Source organism: Pelmatolapia mariae, linkage group LG3_W (assembly GCF_036321145.2).
Source record: "Pelmatolapia mariae isolate MD_Pm_ZW linkage group LG3_W, Pm_UMD_F_2, whole genome shotgun sequence".
In the NCBI taxonomy this organism is placed as follows: Eukaryota; Metazoa; Chordata; class Actinopteri; order Cichliformes; family Cichlidae; genus Pelmatolapia; species Pelmatolapia mariae.
This window is the reverse complement of record NC_086229.1, coordinates 39,052,887-39,076,538: the sequence shown is the minus strand read 5'-3', so window position 1 is coordinate 39,076,538 and position 23,652 is coordinate 39,052,887. Positions and strand designations below refer to the sequence as shown.

Here is a 23,652-nt window from a genome sequence, read left to right as displayed (position 1 = left end):
TGCGTGCGTGCGTGCGCACGCGCGAACATTTTTGTTGTAAAACAAAGGGAGGCCTAGCAAAAAAGTTTGGGAACCACTGACCTAGAGGATCTTAAAGGCGCCCAGAAATAAAATGTATCATTGTTAAAATGTGTTATAATACAGAAAGCCTCTGTGACTTAAACATAGTTTTTTCCGGTCCAACCTTTCACTTTTAAAAAGTTTAATAACCAATAACGGGTCTAAATCTCCCCAGCCTGGTGTGAACATCTGTCTGAAAACGATCTTTCATAATCTTTGATATCGCGCTGACGATAACACGTCACTTACCACGTTTGCACGCGCGCCTCGCGCAGACTCCGGTATAGATGTGTATCAGAGACCTGAACGCGACCCAGCAAACATCTGCCGCTTCTCTCTGTGGTTACTTCTTCTTCCACACTCACTCTGGATCTGCTGAACCTGATCGCACCCTGCACGTCTGGTCCTGCTGGTAACTTCCGGTCCCGGTAACTTCCGGTTCTGGTCCGCTGACAGCTGGACTCACCTGTCCAGGTAAATATCTGGAACAACATTTCAGGCCGTTACCTTCACTGTGTCGTTTTGGCTCTTTTGGATCGGGAAGGATCAAATCGATCCAGTTAGACCACCGGAAAAAGACAGTTCTTCAAGGTAAATTCAAAATAAGAGCACCGAAGTTACGAATCTTTCAGTAGAAAACCTTTAAAATATCTAAGTCAGTTTGTTTTAATTCCCATCTCTAAGCTCCTTAGTTCAGTCATTAACAAAATATAATAACATAAAGCCTGGCTCTTTACCCGAGGACCTTACAGAGGTGCTGACTCAACTGTTTCCTCATCACTGACGTTTTATTTTGAAGGTAAAACCGGAAACGGGCGGCTCTGTGGGAACAGTGCAGGGGCACACACAGTTCGGAGAGTTGAGCGCAATCATTCATAAAGAGGTTAATTTGTGAGCGCCGGTGTGATGGCCTCAGAGGAACAGCTCGGTGAGTCTGTGTGGAAAATCTCATTTTAATGACAGAGTCATGTTTAAGCTGATAAAACTGATGAGTGTCCGCGTGGGTTTTTACTGCAGTTCCTTTCACTTTCATGTAATGGATTACTTTGTGTGTGCAGGAGCAACAGGAGGGAGGCAGAGGAGACGTAGCAGGGAGGAACCTCCATCCGGTGTGGTGACTTTAATGAGTCATTAAAGTTTATTTAACTGCTAATGTCCCATTTACAGCAAAACTGAGGAAACATGAAATATATTCTGGACCACAAACATGAATAACCTGTGATAAACTTACGATTAACATAATTCAAGTTTAATAACTGAACTAAAGACGAGCTGAGAGTAAACGAGGCGACACATTTGAGCTCAGGATAAAAATGATGTGCTGCAGGTTTTTTGAAGGCTGAAGCTACACTGAGTGAACGTGGTTGAGTTTCTGATGAGGTGTATAAAGGAGGCATCAAATTACAGAGACACAAGGTCATATAATCACAGGTCAAAGCCAGACGTGAGCTTCACAGACTGTTGAACATACACCTTTAATAAAGTGCCATGTTAATCTGATAAAATAACAGAAAGTCAGTGCTTCTTCATTTGAAGGAGATAAACTGAGTGTTTAGAGCAGGCTTCCATCATGGCTGAATCATCAAACGTTCAGGTGGCCCAAATCAAACAGTTAAGATTTGTTCTGTCTCTGCAGTGATCAGTATCATACAGGAATGTGTGCAAACATGAACACAGAGCTTCCTGTCAGCACCACAGTCCTGCTTCTGCATCAGTGTTAAAACAATAATGAAGCAGAGCTCAGAGAGCTTTCCTCAGGATGTTGGAGAATGATAAACATGTATTTATTTGTCTAGAATATAAAGGTTATAATAATGCAGGTAAAACACAAATGTTCCTGTTTTGTTCACAGGGCAGTTATCACCTGACCTCTGTGTGTCTGTCCTTAGTGTCTGATCTCAGGCTGGTTCTGGTTGGGAAGACTGGAGAAGGAAAGAGTTCCAGTGGAAACACCATCCTGGGAAGAGATGCCTTCAGAGAAATCTCCAGTCACTCATCAGGTAAGAGACACACAGAGTTTTTAATGGGGAGCAGCAGTAGGAATTCCTTACCTGTTTCTTATTTTAACGAGGACTCTGTAGGTGTGTAAAACAGGACACCATTTCTGTGCAGTTCATATTTGATCTAAATTCAGATGAAATGATATGTTTCCTCATTTTCAGTGACCGCTGAATGCTCCAAGCAGCAGGAAAGGGTGTTTAAGAAGATGGTCTCTGTGGTCGACACTCCCGGCCTCTTTGACACGTTCCTGCCTGAAGACGTTGTGAAGAGGGAGATCTCCAAATGCATCAACATGTCGGCCCCGGGGCCCCACGCCATCCTGCTGGTCATCAAGGTTGGACGCTTCACAGCAGAGGAAAGAGACGCTGTGAAGAAGGTGGAGGAGATCTTTGGAGAGGATGCCTGGAGGTACGCCATCATCCTCTTCACTCACGGAGATGTAGTTGAGTCAGACTTTGATGAGACCTTGGAGGAGGCAGGACCTGAGCTGAAGGAGGTCCTGAAGAAGGCTGGAAACAGATACCACCTCTTCAACAATCTCAAAACCAACGATCGACGCCAAGTCCTGAATCTGCTGGAGAAGGTGGACAAGATGGTGGCCGACAATGGAGGAGAGTTTTACTCCAACTACACCTACCTGGAAGTTGAGGAAATGCTGAAACGGAGAGAGTCAGAGCTCAGAAAGTTCTTCAAGAAGAAGCTGGAGGAGGAAGTTAAAGCTGTGGAGTCAGAGTACAAGAAGAAGCTGATGGAGGCTCAGGAGGAGAAACAGCAGGTGGAGGAACGGATGCAGTCTGAGCTGGAAGAGTTGAGGAGGTATTACCACATGTTAGAGAGCGGAGTCCGTCAGGTTGTGGAGCAGGTGGCCAAAGACGACTCCTTTGATGAAATCCTCACCAAGTTCCACCACACTCTGAAACTGAACTGAGCTGTTTCTGACTCTTGCCATGTAGCTCTGTTCTTCATACGGACTTTCTTTCAGTCAGTACAGTAATCACTGATCACAGCCACAGAGCTAAAGAGCTCCACCTGAAGTAGCTCAGACTATGAACAAACCAAAGAATTTGAAGCTCCATGAAATTTTGGAAGTCATGAATTTCCTCTCCTGCAGCTGAAGGCTGATATTTTCCAGGTGAATTGGTAAAATCTTCAGCATTCATGAGCTGTAAATTTGTCCTGGAACTACTGATGTGTTTGCAGCAGCTGAATGAAACACAGGTTAACTGCAGTTAATTACTGAATTAATAATAAAGGACTTCCAGCACGATACCAACATAAATCACAGGATTACCTGCATACAGACTGACTTTCTTTTAATTCAGCACAGATAATAAAAAGCACAGTTCCTCGAACAGATCCTTGTGGTACACCAAGTTTGCATAAAAAGAGAAAATAAGAGCAGAGATAAACCTCGCTCTGAATGTCATTTCAAACTCAGCCAGTTTTTGTCTTTATGATGGACATGGGAAAAAAACTGTTTATGTTTAATGCATATTCTTTCTGAGAGACCCAGGGTCCCTGAGCAGTTATGAAGTATGTGTTATATGTGATACTGTGCTACAGTTCTGTGTCCACATTTGTATGTAGGCAGGTATGTGTGTGTATGTACAGCTGCTTTCTGTAGCACCTTCAGGCTGATGGATGTGGCTTTGCTGGAGGACTGGCCGCACCTGAAGTCCCTGCCACACACCTACTGCTGGTCAGGACTCGTTGGGGGAGCAATTTAAGGGACTGATGGAGCTTCCACCAATGTGGGATCATTGAGTCCCACTCCAAGAAGAGCTTGGCACAGAACAGGACAGCGCGCACAGGGTGTGCGGTAACACGGGAACGGAGAGCACGAACATGAGAGACACAACACAGGGGTCTAGGGAGCTGTGGGGATTTATTGTGTACTGGTTATTTACTTCACTGTAAATAAACGCACTGCTTATATTCAGAGCTTTGCGCCTGGGTCCTCCTTTTCCTCACATCCCCACGGTTGGCCAGTGTCAACCATGACAATTACCCACCAGTCTACCGTTGTTTACAGCGCTGTCAGCCGCTGTCTTTTTTTTAAATTAATTTATTTATTTTTTTAAATGTCTTCGGACCAGAAAGCCTAATTTCTCTGTTCAATGCTGAAGAAATTTATACTTTTAAAATTATGCAATACTGCAGAATATTTTTAAGGTTATCTGCTATAAAAAGCCAGACCAGGAAAATCTCCTTCATGTTTTTCTGTGTTTTATTCTCAGTTACTTTCACACAAAGGCATCTGCTGTGATGTTCACAATTCTGATGAAGTCTCACAAGTGTCAGTACTGATAAATGATCAGAATTATAATATTTCTGACTGTCTGAGGCTAAATTGAATCGAATCAGGACTTTGAGAACCGGAATCGAATGGATTATAGAAATCAGTGATGATACCCAGCCCTAGTGAGCAGCCTAGGCCCGACAGAAGTGGATGTAGCTGTGGGTAATAAGAAAAGATGAAAAGAACTATTGATAACTTTTGTGTTAAGTTAAGGCCTGATCCGTCTGAAATTCATAGCCAGCTCTGACACGGAGCCATGAATCTTTGAATGCTGAAAAAGCAGCAGTGTATCCAGAAACACATTATATGCCGTTATAAATGCACTGCCCAAGTGTCCCCTCTCCCCACTGCCTTTCAGCAGCAGGCAGCAGCAAACAGGTCGTCAGAGGAGGCCGATGTGATAATTAAGTTTAACATTTTCTACAATATTACCAAAGAGTGCTAACGCACTTTAAGCACAAGCACTTTTTCAGTAACGTATCTTTCTTGTAGAAATGTGCTCCAAATAAAGAATTCTTTGTTGAGAAGGTTGTTAGTTAATCATTTACATATTAATATTGTCTGTATAGACAGCAATCCCCCCCACCCCCACCCCCTCAAAAAAAAAAGTGAACATGTAAAACTGCGGTGTTGAGAAATGTGGTTGAAAAATTTGGGTGGGCTGAACTTTTATGCTGGTGCGCCTAAGAAAAAAAGTTAGGAACCATGGCAACAAGTTAGTCTAGAGCCCTGGTGAGAATGACTCCCCAGATAGCCGGCACCCCATGAACTTAAGATTAGGGATGGGTACAGGTATCCGGTGCCATTATGGCATAACGTAATCAGACCAAAAAGCAGCGCACATTTTGGTCATACAGTTTGGATTCTAGCCAATCATTTTACCTTTCCAAGGATATCTCCAAAAGTTGATTCTGTTCATCTGGACGTAGCGTTTTGTGGGAGAAACGTTTCGTCACTCATCCAAGTGACTTCTTCAGTCTCAGCTGACTGCAGATTTCCCCAAACCTTATAAACAGTACATTTGCATAATAGCCCACTGAAGGAACAATGGGCTGGGAGGTCAGTTCCTCAATCTTAATTAAGATTGAGGAACTCTTTGCTGCCATCTGCCTTTCAAGCAGATTGTGTGTCCTCATCAGACTGAGCTGCAGTTCCGTACCACCATCATGAAACGTTCTCTACACATCTGCCACTGTTTGATCCTCTTTAGCAGAGGAAGTGTGACTGTGTTGTGATGTTTAGTCACACTCAGTGTTCATGTGGACTCTCAACAGGCTCACAGTCAATTAGAAGAACTGGAGTCCTGATATGAGAACCTGCTTCAGACGTTGTTTTATGAAGGATCATAGTTCATATTTGTCTGTTAAATATTCTCCAGAATTCATGGAGATTATTTACCAGGACTCAGTGAGCGCCCCCTGCTGGTTCCCTCTGAGTCTCCAATGATCTTGTAGACTAGGGGTGTCTAACTCCAGTCCTCGAGAGCTATCTTCCTGCAACTTTTAGATAAACACGTGAATCAAATGAACGGCTTGGTACCAGGCCTTTACCAAACTTGATGGCATGCTGAAGAGGTAATCCAACCATTTGATTCAGCTGTTCTGGTGTAGGGGTGCATCTAAAAGGTGCAGGAACATAGCTCTCGAGGACTGGAGTTGGAAACCCCTACTGTAGTTAGTCCCTCACAGCAACTCAACTACACTTAGACTGTTCATTTTCAGCTCAGTGTTGTCTGTGCAGCAACGTTTCTTCGTCAGTTTCAGATGGATTCAAATGGAAGCCATCAGCAGTAGACATTGCAATCACAGCAGTCAAACTCTTTAACCACACAGAGGGAGACTGCTGAAACTGACAGCTCACACATGAAATCACCGTTCAAGATTTGTCTCCAAATCTGCACAGATACTGTGTGTCTGAGCTACCTTTGTGTTTGTGTACTTACAGTTTGTACTTTGTAAGTCCACAGACTCCAAGGACAGAGTGTATGTGATGACGTCACAGCTCAGCTGCAGTGTTTTTATTGCCTTTAGTCCCTTTACTGTCACTGTGATTAATATTTACAGCAGAAATTGCACAGTAGACACCACACAGGATGGAAAGGAGGATTTCAGTTGATGTGCACATGAATGATTTGTGTTTCCTCTGCAGGTAGAAAGTGTGTGTGAGCTGAATTGAGCAGCATGGATCAGTGTGAGGACAGAGAGGAGGGAGTCCCTCCCTCTAAAAGCACTCTGTGTGGGGAACATGAGAGCCAGACCAAAGCTCAGAGGTGAGATGACCATCTCTAACTGTCCATGACTCTTCTCCATGTCACAGCTCAGCACTCACATCACTGCTCCATCATTATTCACAGGAACCCACCTGGACCTCCACCCAGCTCTGTGTCCTGTAAGAGTGACATGTCTAAAGATGTCATCTTTGGTTTTAAAGTCTCTGCTGCAGAGAGGTGAGCTGTTAGTAATATGAACTCCTTTATGTCAGTTCGGTGTCTGATTTTAAGTGCTTGATGTTGTTTCCTGGTCTCTAACTGCATCTCAGGTGTGAGGTTCAGAAATTCTTTTTTTTTTTGGTCTAAGTTTGACTTGTAGTTGATTGTTAACATTTTATAATGAGAAGTGCCACCTATGGTTTATTTCCTACTGTTATTTTCCTTCTTGTACTGATCCAAATGTAAGTTAACATCCGTTAGTTCATTCATGAAATATCAATAGTGTCTTAATGATAAGATGATGTTTCCTGTCTTATTGTTTCTTTGGATGAAGACAAGCTTTATAATTCAGCACACTCAACCATCTGCTTAGTGCGCTATTCAGCTTCTCCAGTGAAAATTAGCTTATAAAATATGAAAAAAAATCTATCTATAGCTGAAATGTCTGATGCAACAAGCAGTGATGATTCAAGATCTTATATATTAATTAAAAACATAAAATAACATTATGTGAATGTGTGGCTTTGGCAGTTCCTGTTTTGTTGCCTTTTTCGGGCTTCATTAAATCAATGCAGTGTTCAGCAGACTACCAGAAAAGTGGAGGGAGAGATAGGAAGGCATGCTAAAAACAGGACATATTAGCTGCATTTAACTTTCAGTTATTCTTTATATAGTTAGGTAGGAGTCAGACCATGTTTCTTTTTAGCTGAAAAACCTTACACCAGGTAACCTGCAGTGTTGAAAACGTGTTTTCCGACGATGTTTGCTACCCTACAATCTGTCCTGCTCTGTAGTAAATTCATCGATATTTGACCGTCCTGTTGCTCCCACTGAAATGTATACAGCCTATTTAAAATCTAAAACTGAACATTATCCGTAGCCTGCTGTTGTTATTTTATCATATGTGCATATTGAACCCAAGGCACTAACTAGCTAACTGACTGGGTTCCCATTAACCTTATGACAGCTGTTGTGTGTGTGTGTGTGTGTGTGTGTGTGTGTGTGTGTGTGTGTGTGTGTGTGTGTGCAGAGAGACAGCCAGGTTCATGTTGGATATGAGGAAGTTTTTTCAAAACCAGAAGCCACATTCAGGTAAAAGTGTAAAATGAAATGATCCATCAATAAAAGATAATGTTGGATCAGTGTTTCAATATTTATATCCTTTATTAGATGTACATGTGGTTTGGTTATTTGCCTTTTGGTTGAAAGTACACTGAGAGAGGACTTTTATTATTAGTGATCTTAATAGTATTTTTTAATCTAATTGAATACAATCTATTTGTGTATGATTGTCAGTCCAAAGAGGGAGAGAGGAAAGAGGGGAACATGAGGAGAAAGTACAATGTCAGGAAGAACCAGGTAAGAAAACAGACAGGGAACAGTGACAGGCACACAGGAAAGAACTGGCAAAGAAAAAAACAACAACTAATTTTACTCGTACAGTCTGGAAGTTGTGTTGTCCCTATATTAAAGCTGCTATACAGAATCTGCAAAACAAACTGGGTTGTCAGCCCTGGCACTGCATTACCATTTTGAGCTTCAGTCAGAGGAAGTCATGGTTGCCAAAAACGTTTGAAGCTCAAGAGTGAGGCTGGTGCCATTCCAGATATGTTAACAGTGTAATATCTTCTGGATAATCAGATCTTCCCCACACTGAAAACTGTTATTCAGGTTGATCTAACAAACCCAGTTAGCAGCTGTAGCTGTGAGAGAGTCTTTAAGAGTCTTTCATCAGCTCCATACCTGGCTGAGAAGGACCATGGGTCAAAGCAGACACCAGCACCTGGCTGTGATGTCAGTTGAGAAAGAGATGCTTGAGAGACTTGACCACCAAACAGTGACAGATTTGCCAACCTCAAGGTGAGGCGACATAGGTTATAAGAAAAGAAAAACTCTGCAGAGCCATAGTAGCATCTGCAGTAAAGACCTTTTCATACATTGTATACATTGTACCATAGACCAAGGTGTCTCAATTTTTTTAATTTTGTAATAATATTTTGTACATTTCAAGGACTCTTCTATTTTTGGAGTGTATTTTTATGTATCTGTATTATATTATACATACACATTTGAAGTGTATCTCTGTCCAAAAAATGCACTGAGTTTACTTTTTACTGACTGTGAGCAACCTTCATCATTTCCCCCCAGTAATTAAGGTTAGGATATGTTTTTTTTTATTCCAATCCATTCTTTTGCAGCATTTAAATAACCTTTATCAGATTTGATGGTTTTGTTTTGCTTTTCTTTCACAAATGTGGGATTAAATTGTGTTAAAATGCACAAAACAGTGATGTCATGTTTTGTGACGAGGACCCAGGCACAGAGAGACTTCATGAATTTGGGAATCTTATGATTTAATAAAGAGATTTGCAGACTTGCACAGAGATGACTGATAGCGCAGATGAAGAGAACAGACGATGAGGACAGGGAGGAACAGGGTTTAAATGCAACAAGGAGACAGTCAGAGGGAACTCGGGACAACTGGAGACATTTAAGGATGCAGGGACTAACAGAGATGGGGAAGAAGTCTCATCGTGACGAGTAAAGTTTATCTTGCCTGGCTGGGCAGCTCTCTGGGTGCTCAGCACCCCCAAAGCTCTGATCCTAGAATCGCCCCTGGCTTACTGTATTACAAAATTAAAACAATGTCAGTCCATGGAAAGACTGTAGCAGATATATTAAGGAGACAAAATAAAGTTTTATAATCTGTGAAGTGGATGATATAGTCATAGCCATATTTTTTGGTCATAGCTATAAAGCAACAGTTTAAGAAACCGTCATTCAACCTGGGATGCTACATACATCATAGTCTGTGGCCTGTGCTCTGTATTTAAGCAGCAGATTTATTAATGTTTAAAAAAGGCACAACCTTTACTTTGAAGAGGAACAGACCCTGTAAACATGTTTCAGACTGAACAGTCCTTCAATGTTGACACTAGATCATATTTTCTACTCTTCTGTCCACTGGAGTGGGTTGGTGATCAGTCTGTGAGGTGTTATCTATTGATCTCCATCATTAATACACATTAAACACAAGTATGAAGCTGATAAGATGGAAAATGCTCTTAAACAGTCTCCTGCTAAGTTGCTTGGATTTCACTTGTAAATGTACCTCAGTGTTTGATAAATAAACCATTTTAAATTTACTTTGGTCACAAAACCAGCAGAAAAATTAGATGTAACTGGTATTACTGGCATATTTGGAGCCTCCTGTTGTCATGAAATTCCCTTCATGGTTTTGAACATGACTCACAGAGAATGCTGAGTTGTTAATCAATGCTTAAGTCATTAACCTACAGTCAAAAATGTCACCAAATGTTTCCCTAAAATATTATTTCTCTTATGTGTGTTTTGTCAGGTTTGTTTCATGAATATTTGTCAGACGGAAGAAGGTGATATTCCAACACAGCTGAAAAGGAGAGCTGTCGATGCCTTACATTTGAAGAGCAGAGCACTGAAGAAAAGCTGTGACTCCACCGTGAGTTGGACACTGTGATTCATCACCTCCACCAGCAACACACTGACCTGCATTCATCAATAGATGACTCTCAGGACGCTGGTTCCACAGCTGTTCCTGTTCACAGCAGCATCCAGTTAGAGAGGAAACTGTATCATGTAATGATGATGTTCCTGCGTCATGTTGTTGCTCCTCCTCCACATGCTTACCTGCCACAGTTTAACTCCGCCTCTCAGACAGTCATGTCACCTGATCTGCATGTTTTGCTGTACGATGACATCATCTTGATGTTGACGAGGAGGGCGAGAAAAACTAGTTTTGTCCTGCAGATGGCGATCTTGCACCGTGTTCAGAGAGCCGACACTTTGATGATGCTGCTCTACTCAACTTACTTTTAGCCTGGGTTGGACTTTATATGAGCAGCTTCCACTCTGGTTTCACTGTTAAACACACTTGTTGGATTTCACTTGGAAAAGCTGAAAAATATTTTATTGTAAAATTATTTGTTGGTACATATTTTGAGGGTCAAATATCTTGTTTGATTTGAGGAATGAACTGTTAAGATGGAAACAATGAACCAGGTTAAAATACTTTAAATCAGTGCAGATGTATAATGTAATGTAACATGTTGATAATGGTTGCAGTGGGCTTGTAATGTAAATGTGATTAAATGTGACATTAATGGTGACGCTGCATAAACCTGATCAAACAGTTCTATTAGTGGGTCTGTGTGATCAGCATCAGTGGGTTAAGGTGAGGCCTTGACTAGTAGAACGTCATGTTGGTGTCTGACAACACATGAGCCAACATCAGACTCCGAGCGCTACGATGCTAAAGATCAGAAGATCCAGTGCGACATCATCGTTACCTGGCAACAGCAGCCCTAATCTGACTTTATTGGAGGATATTTACAGCAGCAACACTGTTTAGTTTGATATGACGGATTAACAACATGCTGTGATATCCAGTTCATCTGTAATAGATACTGGATCTAATCAGTCAGCAGATATTTGATCAGCTTATTTATAACTATACTAGAAACAAACACAACTGTGTTGGTGATTCATGCAAACTTGCATATCAGCCTTTGAAGGTTTTGTAGTATTGAGAACAAAGAGGTTGTGTTAGGGCTGAAAAGCCCGACTTGTTCTCCTCTGCAGGTCATCAAATGCACCACAGAAGTTTGTATTTGCACAGCCTGTATATGTTTGATGGCTTTATTATTCTCTGTTCAAAGACAATAAATGTGGAAAATGTCTCATGTAGTATCAGCTTCATTTAAAATGACTGCAAACATTTAGAGAACATGTGCTGCTGTTTGTCCTACATTTCAACACTGAATGAACCCTGAAAACGTGATGGCAGGTGGCAGATTGGAGTCCACATGAAATATCGGCTGTATGAAGACTGGAAAATATAGATGATACAAACATGCAGCCAAACATTTGTGGACATGGATAAACTCTCTGATCCAAAAAGCAGGAAGTGACACAGCTAGAAAATGAAAGTGTGTAACAGCTGAAGTCAAATGTAATGCAGAGTTGAATCTGCACTTGGATCCATGTGTGAAAGGTCCACATGTAGGGATCACATGAGTCCTGATGTTTGTCAGTGCAGCTTGATAACTCCATCTACTGTGGGCTACATATACTGGGCTGGTAGCTCCATAGTGTTGCAAAGAAACTATTCAATGTGCAAATTTAAAATCAGAGGCTCTTCTAACACAGGAGCCATGTTGAGTTTAGATCACAGCGACCACCGGCAGTCTGAAATGGAATGAAGCCCATTGACAGCCAGCAGGTCTAAACAGGAACGCAGCCATTTGTATGCGTGGCAATGATGTGGCTGCAGCTGACACAGGATTGGTTCAAACTAAACATCATTTCACAGAGTTCACAAATAAACTCACGTTTTTATCTTTGAAGATCATCATAAAGTAGAATTGATGGTCCAGCAGACAACAGCAGGAGGTTTGAGCCCTTCTGATGCAGCAGAAACAGGATTTGGAGGAAGATGTTAATAGATTAGAAAGAATTGTACACTGTGAATCAATGCAAGTCTTTCTAGATAGACAGATCTTTAATAATCCCTCAGGTAGGTTCCTCTGGGACAGTCACAGATAGAGACACCAATTCTGACGTCCTTTGAAAGTTTTCATCACTCGTCATGTACACAGATGTTAATTCTACATATTCCTAGTACTGAACTCTAAATCAATATGAAGAAAATGCTCCTACTAATCTGCATATATGTTGATATCAAATCCTTTTCCAGCACATGGATAAATCTCTATAAATCTTTCAGTCTGATCAGAATGGGCACAGTGTTGTTATTGCAGCACTCCCTGATGTTTGAAAAGCTAAATGTCCATTTTAAAGTGCTCGTGTGTAGGATTGTGTTTCCTTCCTTTGTGCAGTTCTTACAGTAAACATGTTTGAATGTTTCCTGTTCCCCTGATGCTTCTTCCTGTTGGATAAAGTTGCTTTGAATAACATGTTCTTATAGGTTTCAATGAACTTCAAACTGGGATCCACTTACAAAACTGTCTCATTTTATTGGAACGATCCACATTTGCATCCATTCACGGTACATTTGACATCTGAACACGTTTGTACACATGATGAAAGGACAGATGGTGTTTGTGTGTCCTTCTTAAACTTAGTGTGAATGTTTCATCATGTAGAACTACTTAGAACAAAGTCTTTGGGAACATTTGGAGAACACGTTTAGGAAAGTAACATCCTGGTAGAACATTTTCTTAAAGCAAAGCAGAGCTGCAACATGACTGTGAGGATTCACAATAATAAAGTCACAATACTTTATTATTATGAAGACTAAAGTGCACCTTAATGCTGCCGATGAATACACATGTTCTTTGTGAAAGCATGAGCACAGCTGACATGCACCACACTGACCCCACTCGCCCCATTTCTTCATCCACTTCTTGCTCTTGTGCTTGAAATGAGACGAAGACACAGCAAAAGTCAGAGGCTCTAAAATCCACAAAAAGGGGGCTTGTTAGATCAGGATATTGATGTGATCCATAGAAAACATGGATAATACACCACTTTATTTGAAGACATCTGTAGCACTGCCTCAGGATGTTTCCTCCTCTGTGCACCTAAAGAAAAGGTCAAAGGTCAGCAGCACATGTAGTTGGGACAATTCTTCATTTACAAACAACAGTCGCACAAACTACACAATGATTTTCCTCCAATTAGGACGTTTCACTTGCAGAAATGGTCCTGTGTGATTTCTAGGCTGTGATATAAAAACTAGTTCCTAATGGCAGCGATTCACTCAGTAAACATGTGTTTCCTTCACCAACCTCACACACAGATCCAATAAGATCAGGAAGTGGGCAGTATAGTACAATATGTGTTATTTTGTACTGTGCTGCCCAAACTAAAGATCTGCTGAAGTGTTGGAAATGATTCAGATGTTTATTTTGGACGATACAGCAGAAGATCAGACATGAAAGTGGAGATAACACAGAAGACCTGCAGCAAAGGGTCAGAGGTCAGACTGGGCCACGTGATTCAACAATGAGCCAATGATCATCAAGTAGTGACTAAAGCAGAGCCCTGACGTTCTGACATTTATCACACAGTTAGAACAAATGTCTGCTGATGACTTCATCTCATGAAATGACTGATAGATGTCAATTCATTGATCAGCTGAGCTGCTGATCTTCATCGTGCACAGAAACATTCAGCTTGTTTCAATCAGTAAATAACTCCCACTACTCCCAGTTTGAACTGTTCCCACTCAAAATGCTGTCAGAACAATGATCATTGTAGAACTTCACAAACATCACGTGTTGTTTTCCACATGGAAGATCAGCAAACATACAGAAACTTCCTGTTGCCACACACGGCCTCTAAAATCTCTTCCACGCTTTCTGTCTGAAGTCCACTCTCTGTGTCGGATCCACAGGAAACAACAAGATCTTATTAACATGGTTTTCAATGTGTCTCCTTCCAAAAAGTCCAACCAATGAACAAATGTGTATATTTGTGGAGGCCGAACAAAAGCATGACACATTTGTCTGTTTCTATAAACTGGTGTCAAACACAAATATGAAGAGTTTCATTGACAGACTCCAAAATGCCCCCGCAGTGAATCAAAGGGAAATCCTACAGTGTGCAGAGAATCTTAATGGCTCCAACATCAACACATCCACAATGTTGGATCCAGTTCTACCTCACAGAGTTACTAAGACACACCCTCTGCCAGCATTACAACAGCTCCACCTGCTTCACCTGCCTCCTCAGCCTCTGTACACCTGAAGAGAAAAGAAAGGCTCCAAAAGCTCAAATCTACAAAGGATTCATGAAGTTTCATCCAACAAGAACATGTTTGCCTTCCACAGTGTGCTGTTAGACACCACTGTACCTCTGCCATTTCAAAAAGAGCAGCTTGGGAACATTTTGGCTCCAAACACTTTGTGTTTAACTTCCTAATCTTTGTTTTCTTTGTGAACAACATCTGGAGCTTTTTGACTCATAGAAACATCATTTTGTTCTTTAGATGACAGCAGATTGGGACTGAATAATCAATCACTATCAAACCAATAAAGATGCTGATTTTACAGGAACTGTGTTGGAGAAGCTGTAAAGACATGAAACTGATCCCAAACCAGTTGATAGTGCTGATTATTCCAAATAAAGCTGTTTTCCATTTGAGATGACTTTCTGTCCTGATATATAATAAAGATGTTGGTTGTTTTTGAGCCCCTGTATTAAAAGTAGATCCAGTTTAAAGTCAGCTTGAGTTTGATGTCTTTATGTCAAAGCTGCTCATGATGTTGAGCTGCTGATGGAATAAAAACAGGTAAAAATCTGCCTCAATATAAAAGCATGTAGTCCAGACTTAAATGTAGCCTATTGTTAGCTGAGGTCCACACACAGTGTTTGACAGTGTAAACTGTGTGAAAGGGCTGCTGGTGGAGCTCACTAGGATGAGCAGGTGACCATGTGCCACGAGGTGGAGAGCAGCTGGCCTGGCTTTGATTCTGACCACGCCCCCTTTCTCTCTCCCTCTGCTTTGCTGTCACTTATCTTCACTGCTCTGTCCAATAAAGCTGAAAAAGGCCCCAAATCAAAGAAATCTGCTGCAGCCTCTGAAATGTCTTCTGTTTCCTTCCCGACGGCTTTTTCACCGTCAGCCCATCAGACAGTCCAGCAGCATTTATGATGATGTCATGATGTTGAAGAGACTGCTATGGTGGCCTCCCATGACCCCCAGCCTCATCTACACTGAGATGCAGACATTTGAAAACAACTGAATAATAGTCCAACACAACAGTCTGTGTACAGACACACACTGAGCTTTCATAGAGTCAAAGGAGTCAATCAAACACAGCTAGTTGAGTCATTTCTTGTGTGAGTCTAAAGTGAATCTAGTATTTGAAAGTCCACTTCCTGTATTTGTTGTTGAAGACTTCTTCAGCTTCTTCTCAAGGACATCAGCTGCTTGTTTGGCAGCAGAGGCAGTTAAGAAGCTTCCTGAAAAACACTGAACAGTGAGTTCACTGTGGCATATGACAAATTCAGCTTTCTATGTGCAAATGTGTCTGTGTCAACCTTTCAAATGCTGTTGAATCCAAAACATCAGCGGCTCCTTGGCTGCTCACTTCATGCACTTCTGTCTTTGTGACAGTCCAATGACATCACAGCTGTTTCCACCCCCAGTGTCTCAGGACTGGACACCTTTAAACATGTGGAGGATCAAACAGCCATCCAGCTAAACATACATGAAACTATCAAAGCTGACAATCATTCCAATAACATCTAATGCTACATATATATAGACACAGGACTACAAGGAAATGGCTCTCAGCATCTGGCTGTGGGAACAAATGATCCCTGTTTGTCTTCAAATTGTGTGCATGTTTTAGACGTGTGTCACATGTAGAAACACAAAAATGCCACAAAGATGTGTTTGACACAACTGTGCAGCTGTAAGTTGTTTCTAATGATTCATTGAAGCTCTTCTAACATTCTGGAGACAATCAGTCCATGAATCTGTTCAACACCACAACAATTTGACTTCAATGTGAACGTTTGCCATTTAATAACCTTCTTCATCCAGCTGACAAGCATCCTTCATTCCTCAGATTCATGTTTATCATCACATTATCATTAAAGGCCAGAACCATATTTATCAATATTCTGAACATTTGTTTCACAGTAAAATGAGCAGAATTAAAGAACTTTTTATATGTTTCACTTTTTCATCTGATCTGTCAAATCAAAAAGTTCCCAGAGTCAAATTTAGTTTGTCAAAACAAAGAAATCCCAAATTTACATCTTAATGAATGAAACAACTTTAATAAAGTTAATCAGTACACAAGGAAAGGACCAAAAGATGGAAACAATGGGGACAAGGGAAAATGAGGAGGTGAGATAGAAGGAGGAAGGAAAGGAGAGAACAGGAAGTTAAAAAAATGAGAAAGTGAGGACAGATGAGTCGATGAAGGTGTAAAGGAAAATAAAGGTATAAGGAGGTAGGAAGGAGGTGTCTCCTTTCCATGAAAGCATGGCAAGGCCAGTCAGACGTTCCCGTTCTGCATCTCACAGGAACGTCTGCTTCTCTTTAAGGTGGAGAAACACCTCTGAGCTTCAGCCGCTGTCATGGGAGTGATGATGAGGGTGTTGAACAGTCCCAGTCTCAGAGGAAGTCTCCTGGAGGTGGTCCTGCTGTCGAACAGCCTGGTATCAAACCAGTGCTCCCAGCAGCTCTTGAACTGGGGACCCCCATAGAGGAGCACCGACTGAGCATGAACCTCGGCCTTCCTCAGCTACGACACTGCAGTCAGAAAGGAAACCTGATGCTGCTGATGTCTGACGGTGGCGTGAGTCGTATACGGGAGCTGGCTCATTTCGGGTCTGCTGCTTGCGCCTCGAGCCTCCATTTAAATGGAAAATTGTGAATTGAGGTAGAAAATCATTGTTTGGGTCCAAAAGAAATGGAGCTGACACATCACGGGTGTGACAGCATCAGCATCGACAAACACAAACTAAACATGGCAAACTTAAAAGAGCTTGTTGCATTTAGAAATGTGGCAGGTGGAAAGGCGTCCTTGGGCAAACAGCTGACTGCACGGCCGCATGTTGCACGTTATGGACAAGTTCAGAATCAGAGGAAATATTGAAGCTCTGCTCTTAGTGTGTTCTGTACAGGTGAAGGAGGAAAGTCTCTGAGAGCTGCTGCTGAGGTCACATGACTCCTTTTAGGTGATGGGACTGGTTGGACTTGTTTCTGCAGAGAACACACGAAGACTTGTTTCATCTCTGACGTCATGACGTGTTGGATAAAGACTCCAAAGCAACAACAAAGTCTCTAACATCCAGCTCAGAGCCTTTCAAACAGAGTGTGCAGGTAGAGATTTGTTCTCCTCATGTCTTCATCAGACTGTGCTGCAGGTCGGTACCAACATTACAACATGAAACGTTCCTCAAACATCTGCCACTGTTTGATCCTCCTTAACAGAGGAAGTGTGACTGTGATGTGATGTTTTGTTCACATGAACAGGCTCAAAGTCAAATCAGAAGCACACCTAAGATGGAAGGGTGGAAATCCACCACGATAAATGAATGTTTGACCTGAAGAAGAAACGTGTGGATGTCACGGTGAGCTGCGCTTAGAAATCCTGTCCATAAAATCGTGAACAGAATCGGTGACAAAGGGCAGCCCTAGCGGAGTCCATCACCCACTGGGAACTAGTCCGACTTATTGCCGGCAATGCGACCCAAGCTCTTGCAACGGTTGTATAGGGATCGAATGGCCGGTACCAATGGGCCAGATACCACATACTCCCGCAGCACCTCCCACAAGACACCACGAGGGACACGGTCGAATGCCTTCTCCAAGTCCACAAAACATATGTAGACTAGTTGGGCAAACTCCCATGCATCCTCAAGTATCCTTGAAAGGATAAAGAGCTGGTCAAGTGTTCCGCAACCAGGACGAAAACCGCATTGTTCCTCCTGTATCTGAGGTTCGACTAGCAGACGAACTCTCCTTTCCAGCACCCTGGCATAGACTTTCCCAGGGAGGCTGAGAAGTGTGATCCCCCTGTAGTTGGAACACACCCTCCGGTCTCCCTTCTTAAAGATGGGGATTACCACCCCGGTCTGCCAGTCCAGGGGTACTGCCCCTGATCTCCACGCATCATTGTAGAGGCGTGTCAACCAGGACAGCCCTACAACTCCATGAATTAATACCTTATCGTGGTGGAGGGGTTTGTGTTTCCCAGGGATCCAAGGGGCTATGTTGTCCGGGAGCCTTTGCCCCCTGGTAGGGTCTCCCATGGCAAATTGGTCCTGGGTGAGGGTCCAGATAAAGAGCGATTCAGAAGACCCTTATGTCGATGATTTATCATTTCTGCATTTTTCATGTGTTAAAACAGAGTTAAATAAGCTTTTCATTATTTCTCTTACGTTTTGTATCATCAGCGCAAGTACTTTGGTTTCTGGCTTACAGCAGTCACTTTGGAACAGATTATTCTGCCCGTGACATATTTCAAAGTGTGTTTATAAAGCTGACCAATAATCAGCTTTATTCTGTAGCACAATAGTGAGTTGAAGCACCATTCCTGCCTGCTTTTTGTTTCCTTGTTAGTTGGAGTGTGTGTGTCCAAATCAGAGCTTTCATTCTATATTCATTCAAAAACAACATGCTGTTTTTGTGAAAATCTTCCTTCTCTCCCTCCCACACCTGTCCTGATGTAGGACAAGTGGAGTCCCGCCTCCTTCCAGGAAGCAGCTCACCTGCGTGTCTGTGTTTAGTGTCCAGGTGTGGAGTGGAGCTGGTTGTTGGTGTGTGTTTGAAGAAACTGTAAGTTTGCTTTGTTTCCTCCTTTAACAGTTTGTCTTTAGGAACTTTACTGATTGTTCAGCTCATGTTTGATGTCTTCACACAACAAACTGTGTGTGTTTATATTTCCGGTTTCTCCATTAAAGTCAGTGTGTAATGTTTTCCTGGCTAACATCACCTGTGTGCAGCTTATTTCTAGCACAAGCAGCACAAATCTTCCGCTCCGTAGTTCACGGTAACAGACTCACAGCTGAAACTGGGAAATAGATACTGTATATGTTTGTAGATGAGCACAGTCCAGGAATACAGTTCTAGGTTGACTGTTTTTTTTATGTTAACAGGTTTAGATTTGTTTTCATATTCCAGTCTGAATGTTCCAGATGTTGGGTTAGCATTTTATTTATTTTCTGCGATTATATCACATGATGAGTTTAAAGTGAAGTGTTTAAAGAACTTGCAGAATGCGCACAGTGACACAAAGGCAAATCTAATCTTTAATTAGTTTAGGCAGCTGGCCGCTGCATGCTGACCCACACAGTTCAATGAAACCATCGACTCTCTGAGGCTATTATATAAATTTCACTAATTAAAACGGGTGTGCTTCCTTACACTCATGTACACGCTGCCTTTATCTTCAGGGCAGTATTAGCCTTCTGAAGCTGTGGCTCGCAAATCACTCTTCTATAGTTTGTCTGTAGTAATAGAAAACGGTTGTAGCGGTCATTACTAATTTTAATAAATCAATGATTTTATTTGAAAGTGAAGTTGACTTTACTGCAGTTTGAATTTGGTGCTGAAACAAATACAGTGAAAAAATCTGTAGATGGAGTACCATTAACCAATTTACTACACGGGTGCTGCAGATAGAGCGACTCCCAGACAACCCATGAATTGCTTGCAATCTTTAATCTATTCATATTTCTTGCCACAAATTTGAGTCCCAGTGTTAATTTCAATCATAGGGACCTCATCCTCAATTAGATTAGAGAATATTTACTGCAGATTGAATAAGAATAGATCTTGGGCTGAGACTGCATGAGAATGAGAACAGAAATGAGAAAGGCATATAAAGGACAGGTAGCATACGAGGTGTGTCCTTAACTCAGTTAAATTATCTCTAATTAAAACATGTTGAGGGGTTAAGTTTCAAAGAAGCTACTGGGTTAGGTTTAGAAAGACAATCATAGTTTGGACTAAAATACAGTGGTTAACCTGTATTTACAGTAGGCAAGCTCTGTTTTGTCAACACCCTCCTGTCAAAAGTAATTTCTTAAAAATCCAGGCTCATTGGCATAAAAATGGACCATGAGCACAAAACATAGATTCCATTTATGTGACGGTTTTACAAAATACTGTTAGACTGGGCCTTGAGTGACGTAGCATCAGTGCATCTTGTCTTTCTGTGGGTCAATAAATCAAAGATCTTCTGGAGCTTGTCTCTTGTTGGGAAATCTTTCTACTATCTTTGTTCTATTAGAGGTGGAGCCCTGACTCATTCAAGGTAACGGCTGTCTTTTTTCTAAATATCAAGTACAGCAAGTTTGGACTTGGACGTTTGCTGTTATGTGTGAGTTCACTCAGGACTTCTAAGGAGAGATTATGTAATTAAGTCAGCTCTGTCACAGCAATAAGTGTTTTACACTGACGCTACAACAAGGTTTCATGTCCTCACACGTCAGTCAACTTTACTCTGACAGTTCAGTCAAACACAGTATTTTTGGAGTGAAAATCTGAAGGTGTAGCCTACATACATACACACACACACACATACATACACACACACACACACACACACACACACACACATACACACACACACACACATACACACACACACACAGCTGCATTTTGATAAAGGAAAAATTCATTCATGTGATTGAATTTTTAGGTTTGGCAGCGTTTTCAATAGATAAAGGCGAATGGCTTAACCCTTAATGACTGGTCGGAGCGAAAACGCTTTGTTTTGCGTAACTACTTTTAAACCCCGGTGTTCCAGATTAACTGGCATTGCAGATCAACACGTGTTGGTTGAACAGATGTGTGGTAGATTTGCTTTTCAGGAACCGCTACTGACAAAACAGCAAATAAACAGCAAATATTTCATCTGTGACATTTGTGAGGTTACCTCAAACACACTAAGTCAGTCTTGTTAATGTTCAACAACAAAATGTAAAAAAATGTCGTGAGTTTACCTGGTGATATCCTCATGTATGAGGCGAAGGTGAAAACAGCAAACAAATAAACGTCACCACACCGATACTGTTCACAAGACAGCAAGAATAAACAATCGCGAAAATCTTGTTGTCGTTGTCGTTCTTTTAGTTTGTGTGCACTCGAATAGAGTGGAGTCAATTACAACCACCTGTGGCCAACTGCCATAGTCTACAGCCAAATTAACTTGTGACACACATCTGCACCTGGCTCTATCGCTATGTATGAATTCGTTTCATGCACAATACATTTGGAACTTTCTATTTTGTCTGTTTTTGTGTCTTGCAAATAAAACTTTAAAATAAATGAAATGGTATTATGTATTTATTTTTTGCCTAAATCAGTAAGAAATGCCAAATTATATACACAGAGTTATAGAAATCACCTCTCCCGTTGAACCTGATGATTTCAATATTTCATCCCATAACAAAGACATACGTCTTGACACATCAATATTTCATTAGTGTTATAACATCACATCCTGTAAGCATAGTCTGCCTGTGTCTTTTCTCTGGAAATTACCATTTCCAGCCAATATAGATAATTCATTAACATGGCTGGAGAGTTGGTTGTTATGTACAGTCTGTATAAGTGCAGTTAATATAATAAACATTTGTAAGGAGATAGCAGATACTGTAAAGCAAGTCTACCACACATCTGCATGACCAACACCAGTTGAACTGCGACGCCAGTTAATCTAGAACACCGGTAGAATTGTAACCACCAAAGTAAAAATAAATATAGTGAAATAGGATATCCTTGGTGAATACCACGTTTCAGGTCAAATCTCGGGGTGGAGCCGTTAATCATTTTAATAGAACTATTGTCATTTGTGTATAAGGTTTTGACAGCTTTACAGAAAAACTCTCCAAAGCCAAATTTTTCCATAGAGTGGAAAATAAATTGATGTTCAATTGTATCAAAAGCCTTATAAAAATCCAGGAAGAGAATTAAGCTATTGTCACATACCAAATCAGAGTAATCAAGTAGATCCAAAACCAGCATAATGTTATTAGAAATGTGTCTATTTCTCATAAAGCCTGATTGTGTCTCATCGATAACTGTGTCCACCTAAATAGTCCACCTGAAGATCGTCTGGGATGGGATGGGATGCAGGTGTGGAGTTGACAGCCACACCCGAGCATCAGCTCCTCGGACACCGGGCCGCGGACCATGACAGTTTACTGACAATTGACATTGATAGCAGACATCATCATCATTATTCCAACAATCCTCTCCACACAGACAAGCACACTCGAGTATCACTAAATCAAATTTAACACGCATTTGTAATGACACTAGTTCAGTTTACAATAGGGTTTATTCGCTCGGTCAGCAGGTGGCGGTATCCTCGTACACTGGGGAGTAAACTGCCATTAAACGAAACAGAAGAAGAGAACATCTGCACATGCGCGGTACGGATCGGAGAGTCCTGATCTGTAACAATCTTTTTATTTTTCGTTTTTGCCTACATTATATTGAAATGTTTCATTATTGCAAAAATTTTAAGAGATACTTATTATTCTTAACATCTTAGATACTCTGACCCGTAACTATCGTAAAATACTTCGACTGGAAGTAGACACCTTTCGCACATGCGTGGTACTGATCAGGTTTCCGGTACGGATCGGGTAGTGACAGGCCACGCTTTGCTGATTCGATCAGCCGTTCATAACACTTCCCACGTTGCAACATATGTCAGCGTGTCCGCCATTACTTGCCCAGAACCGGAAGTGACGTCATTTCGCGGAAATTTTATTTTTTTTTCCTATAGCGTATTTACAGATTTACAGATATCCTGGTGTTTTTTGCTTTTTGGTTTTTTTTTTATATTAGACTTCATGTCTATCTGTATAGTTTCTGGGATGCTTAGAACTCAAATTACACTCTTGGAAATAGTTTGTTTTGAGGTTGTTTTTTTTTTTTTGCAAATTTGCATTTTAATATTTATTTTCGTTTTTCCTGCAGTACATAAAAATTGGTGTATCTCAAATATAAAACTATGAAGACAATCAAAATAAATTTCAAGTGGTTGGAAGTTATGTTATGCAACTTTTTTGCATTTACACTATTGAGGGACATCCCTCTGAAATTTCTTTAAATTTAAATTTCTAACTGTGGCCTCCAAACACACTAAACGTCACTAATGTCTCACATATGAAAACTCTCTCTCTCTCTTTCCTTCGCTCGCCCGCTTTCCGTCGCCGGTGTCACTCCTAAAACTTCGCTTTCTCCCTAAACAACCAAGTGCCACATGTTGCTATATCATTTTTTTTTTTGATTGGCTGACATGGTAAACTTTAACACCAATAAGGAAGGGGTGTATTTTCTTTTTTCACTTGCAAGCGAAGAGTGGTATATAGTTTGAAGTCCACA

The 23,652-nt window shown here is 41.3% G+C and overlaps 2 protein-coding genes across 2 annotated transcripts in view; both read left to right on the top strand.

Annotated features, from left to right (window-relative positions):
* Positions 1 to 966: 966 nt before the first annotated feature.
* LOC134622700 (GTPase IMAP family member 7-like) lies at positions 967 to 2,989 on the top strand. The gene is made up of 3 exons (XM_065470167.1): positions 967 to 988; positions 1,950 to 2,060; positions 2,223 to 2,989. The coding sequence occupies exons 1-3, from the start codon at positions 967 to 969 to the stop codon at positions 2,987 to 2,989; spliced, it is 900 nt and encodes a 299-aa protein (XP_065326239.1).
* A 6,200-nt stretch (positions 2,990 to 9,189) lies between these two features.
* Positions 9,190 to 23,652, top strand: part of LOC134622685 (NLR family CARD domain-containing protein 3-like) — a 39,856-nt gene continuing 25,393 nt past the window's right edge. The window contains exons 1-2 of the mRNA XM_065470166.1: positions 9,190 to 9,322; positions 16,848 to 17,133. Of these exons, the coding sequence (XP_065326238.1) occupies positions 9,190 to 9,322; positions 16,848 to 17,133 (419 nt within the window). The remainder of the gene's footprint in view (positions 9,323 to 16,847; positions 17,134 to 23,652) is intronic.

Coding starts and splice junctions, on each gene's coding strand:
- LOC134622700 (XM_065470167.1), top strand. CDS start 967: ATGGCCTCAGAGGAACAGCTCG. Junction 989..1,949: donor GGCCTCAGAGGAACAGCTCG/GTGAGTCTGTGT, acceptor GTCTGTCCTTAG/TGTCTGATCTCAGGCTGGTT. Junction 2,061..2,222: donor AATCTCCAGTCACTCATCAG/GTAAGAGACACA, acceptor CCTCATTTTCAG/TGACCGCTGAATGCTCCAAG.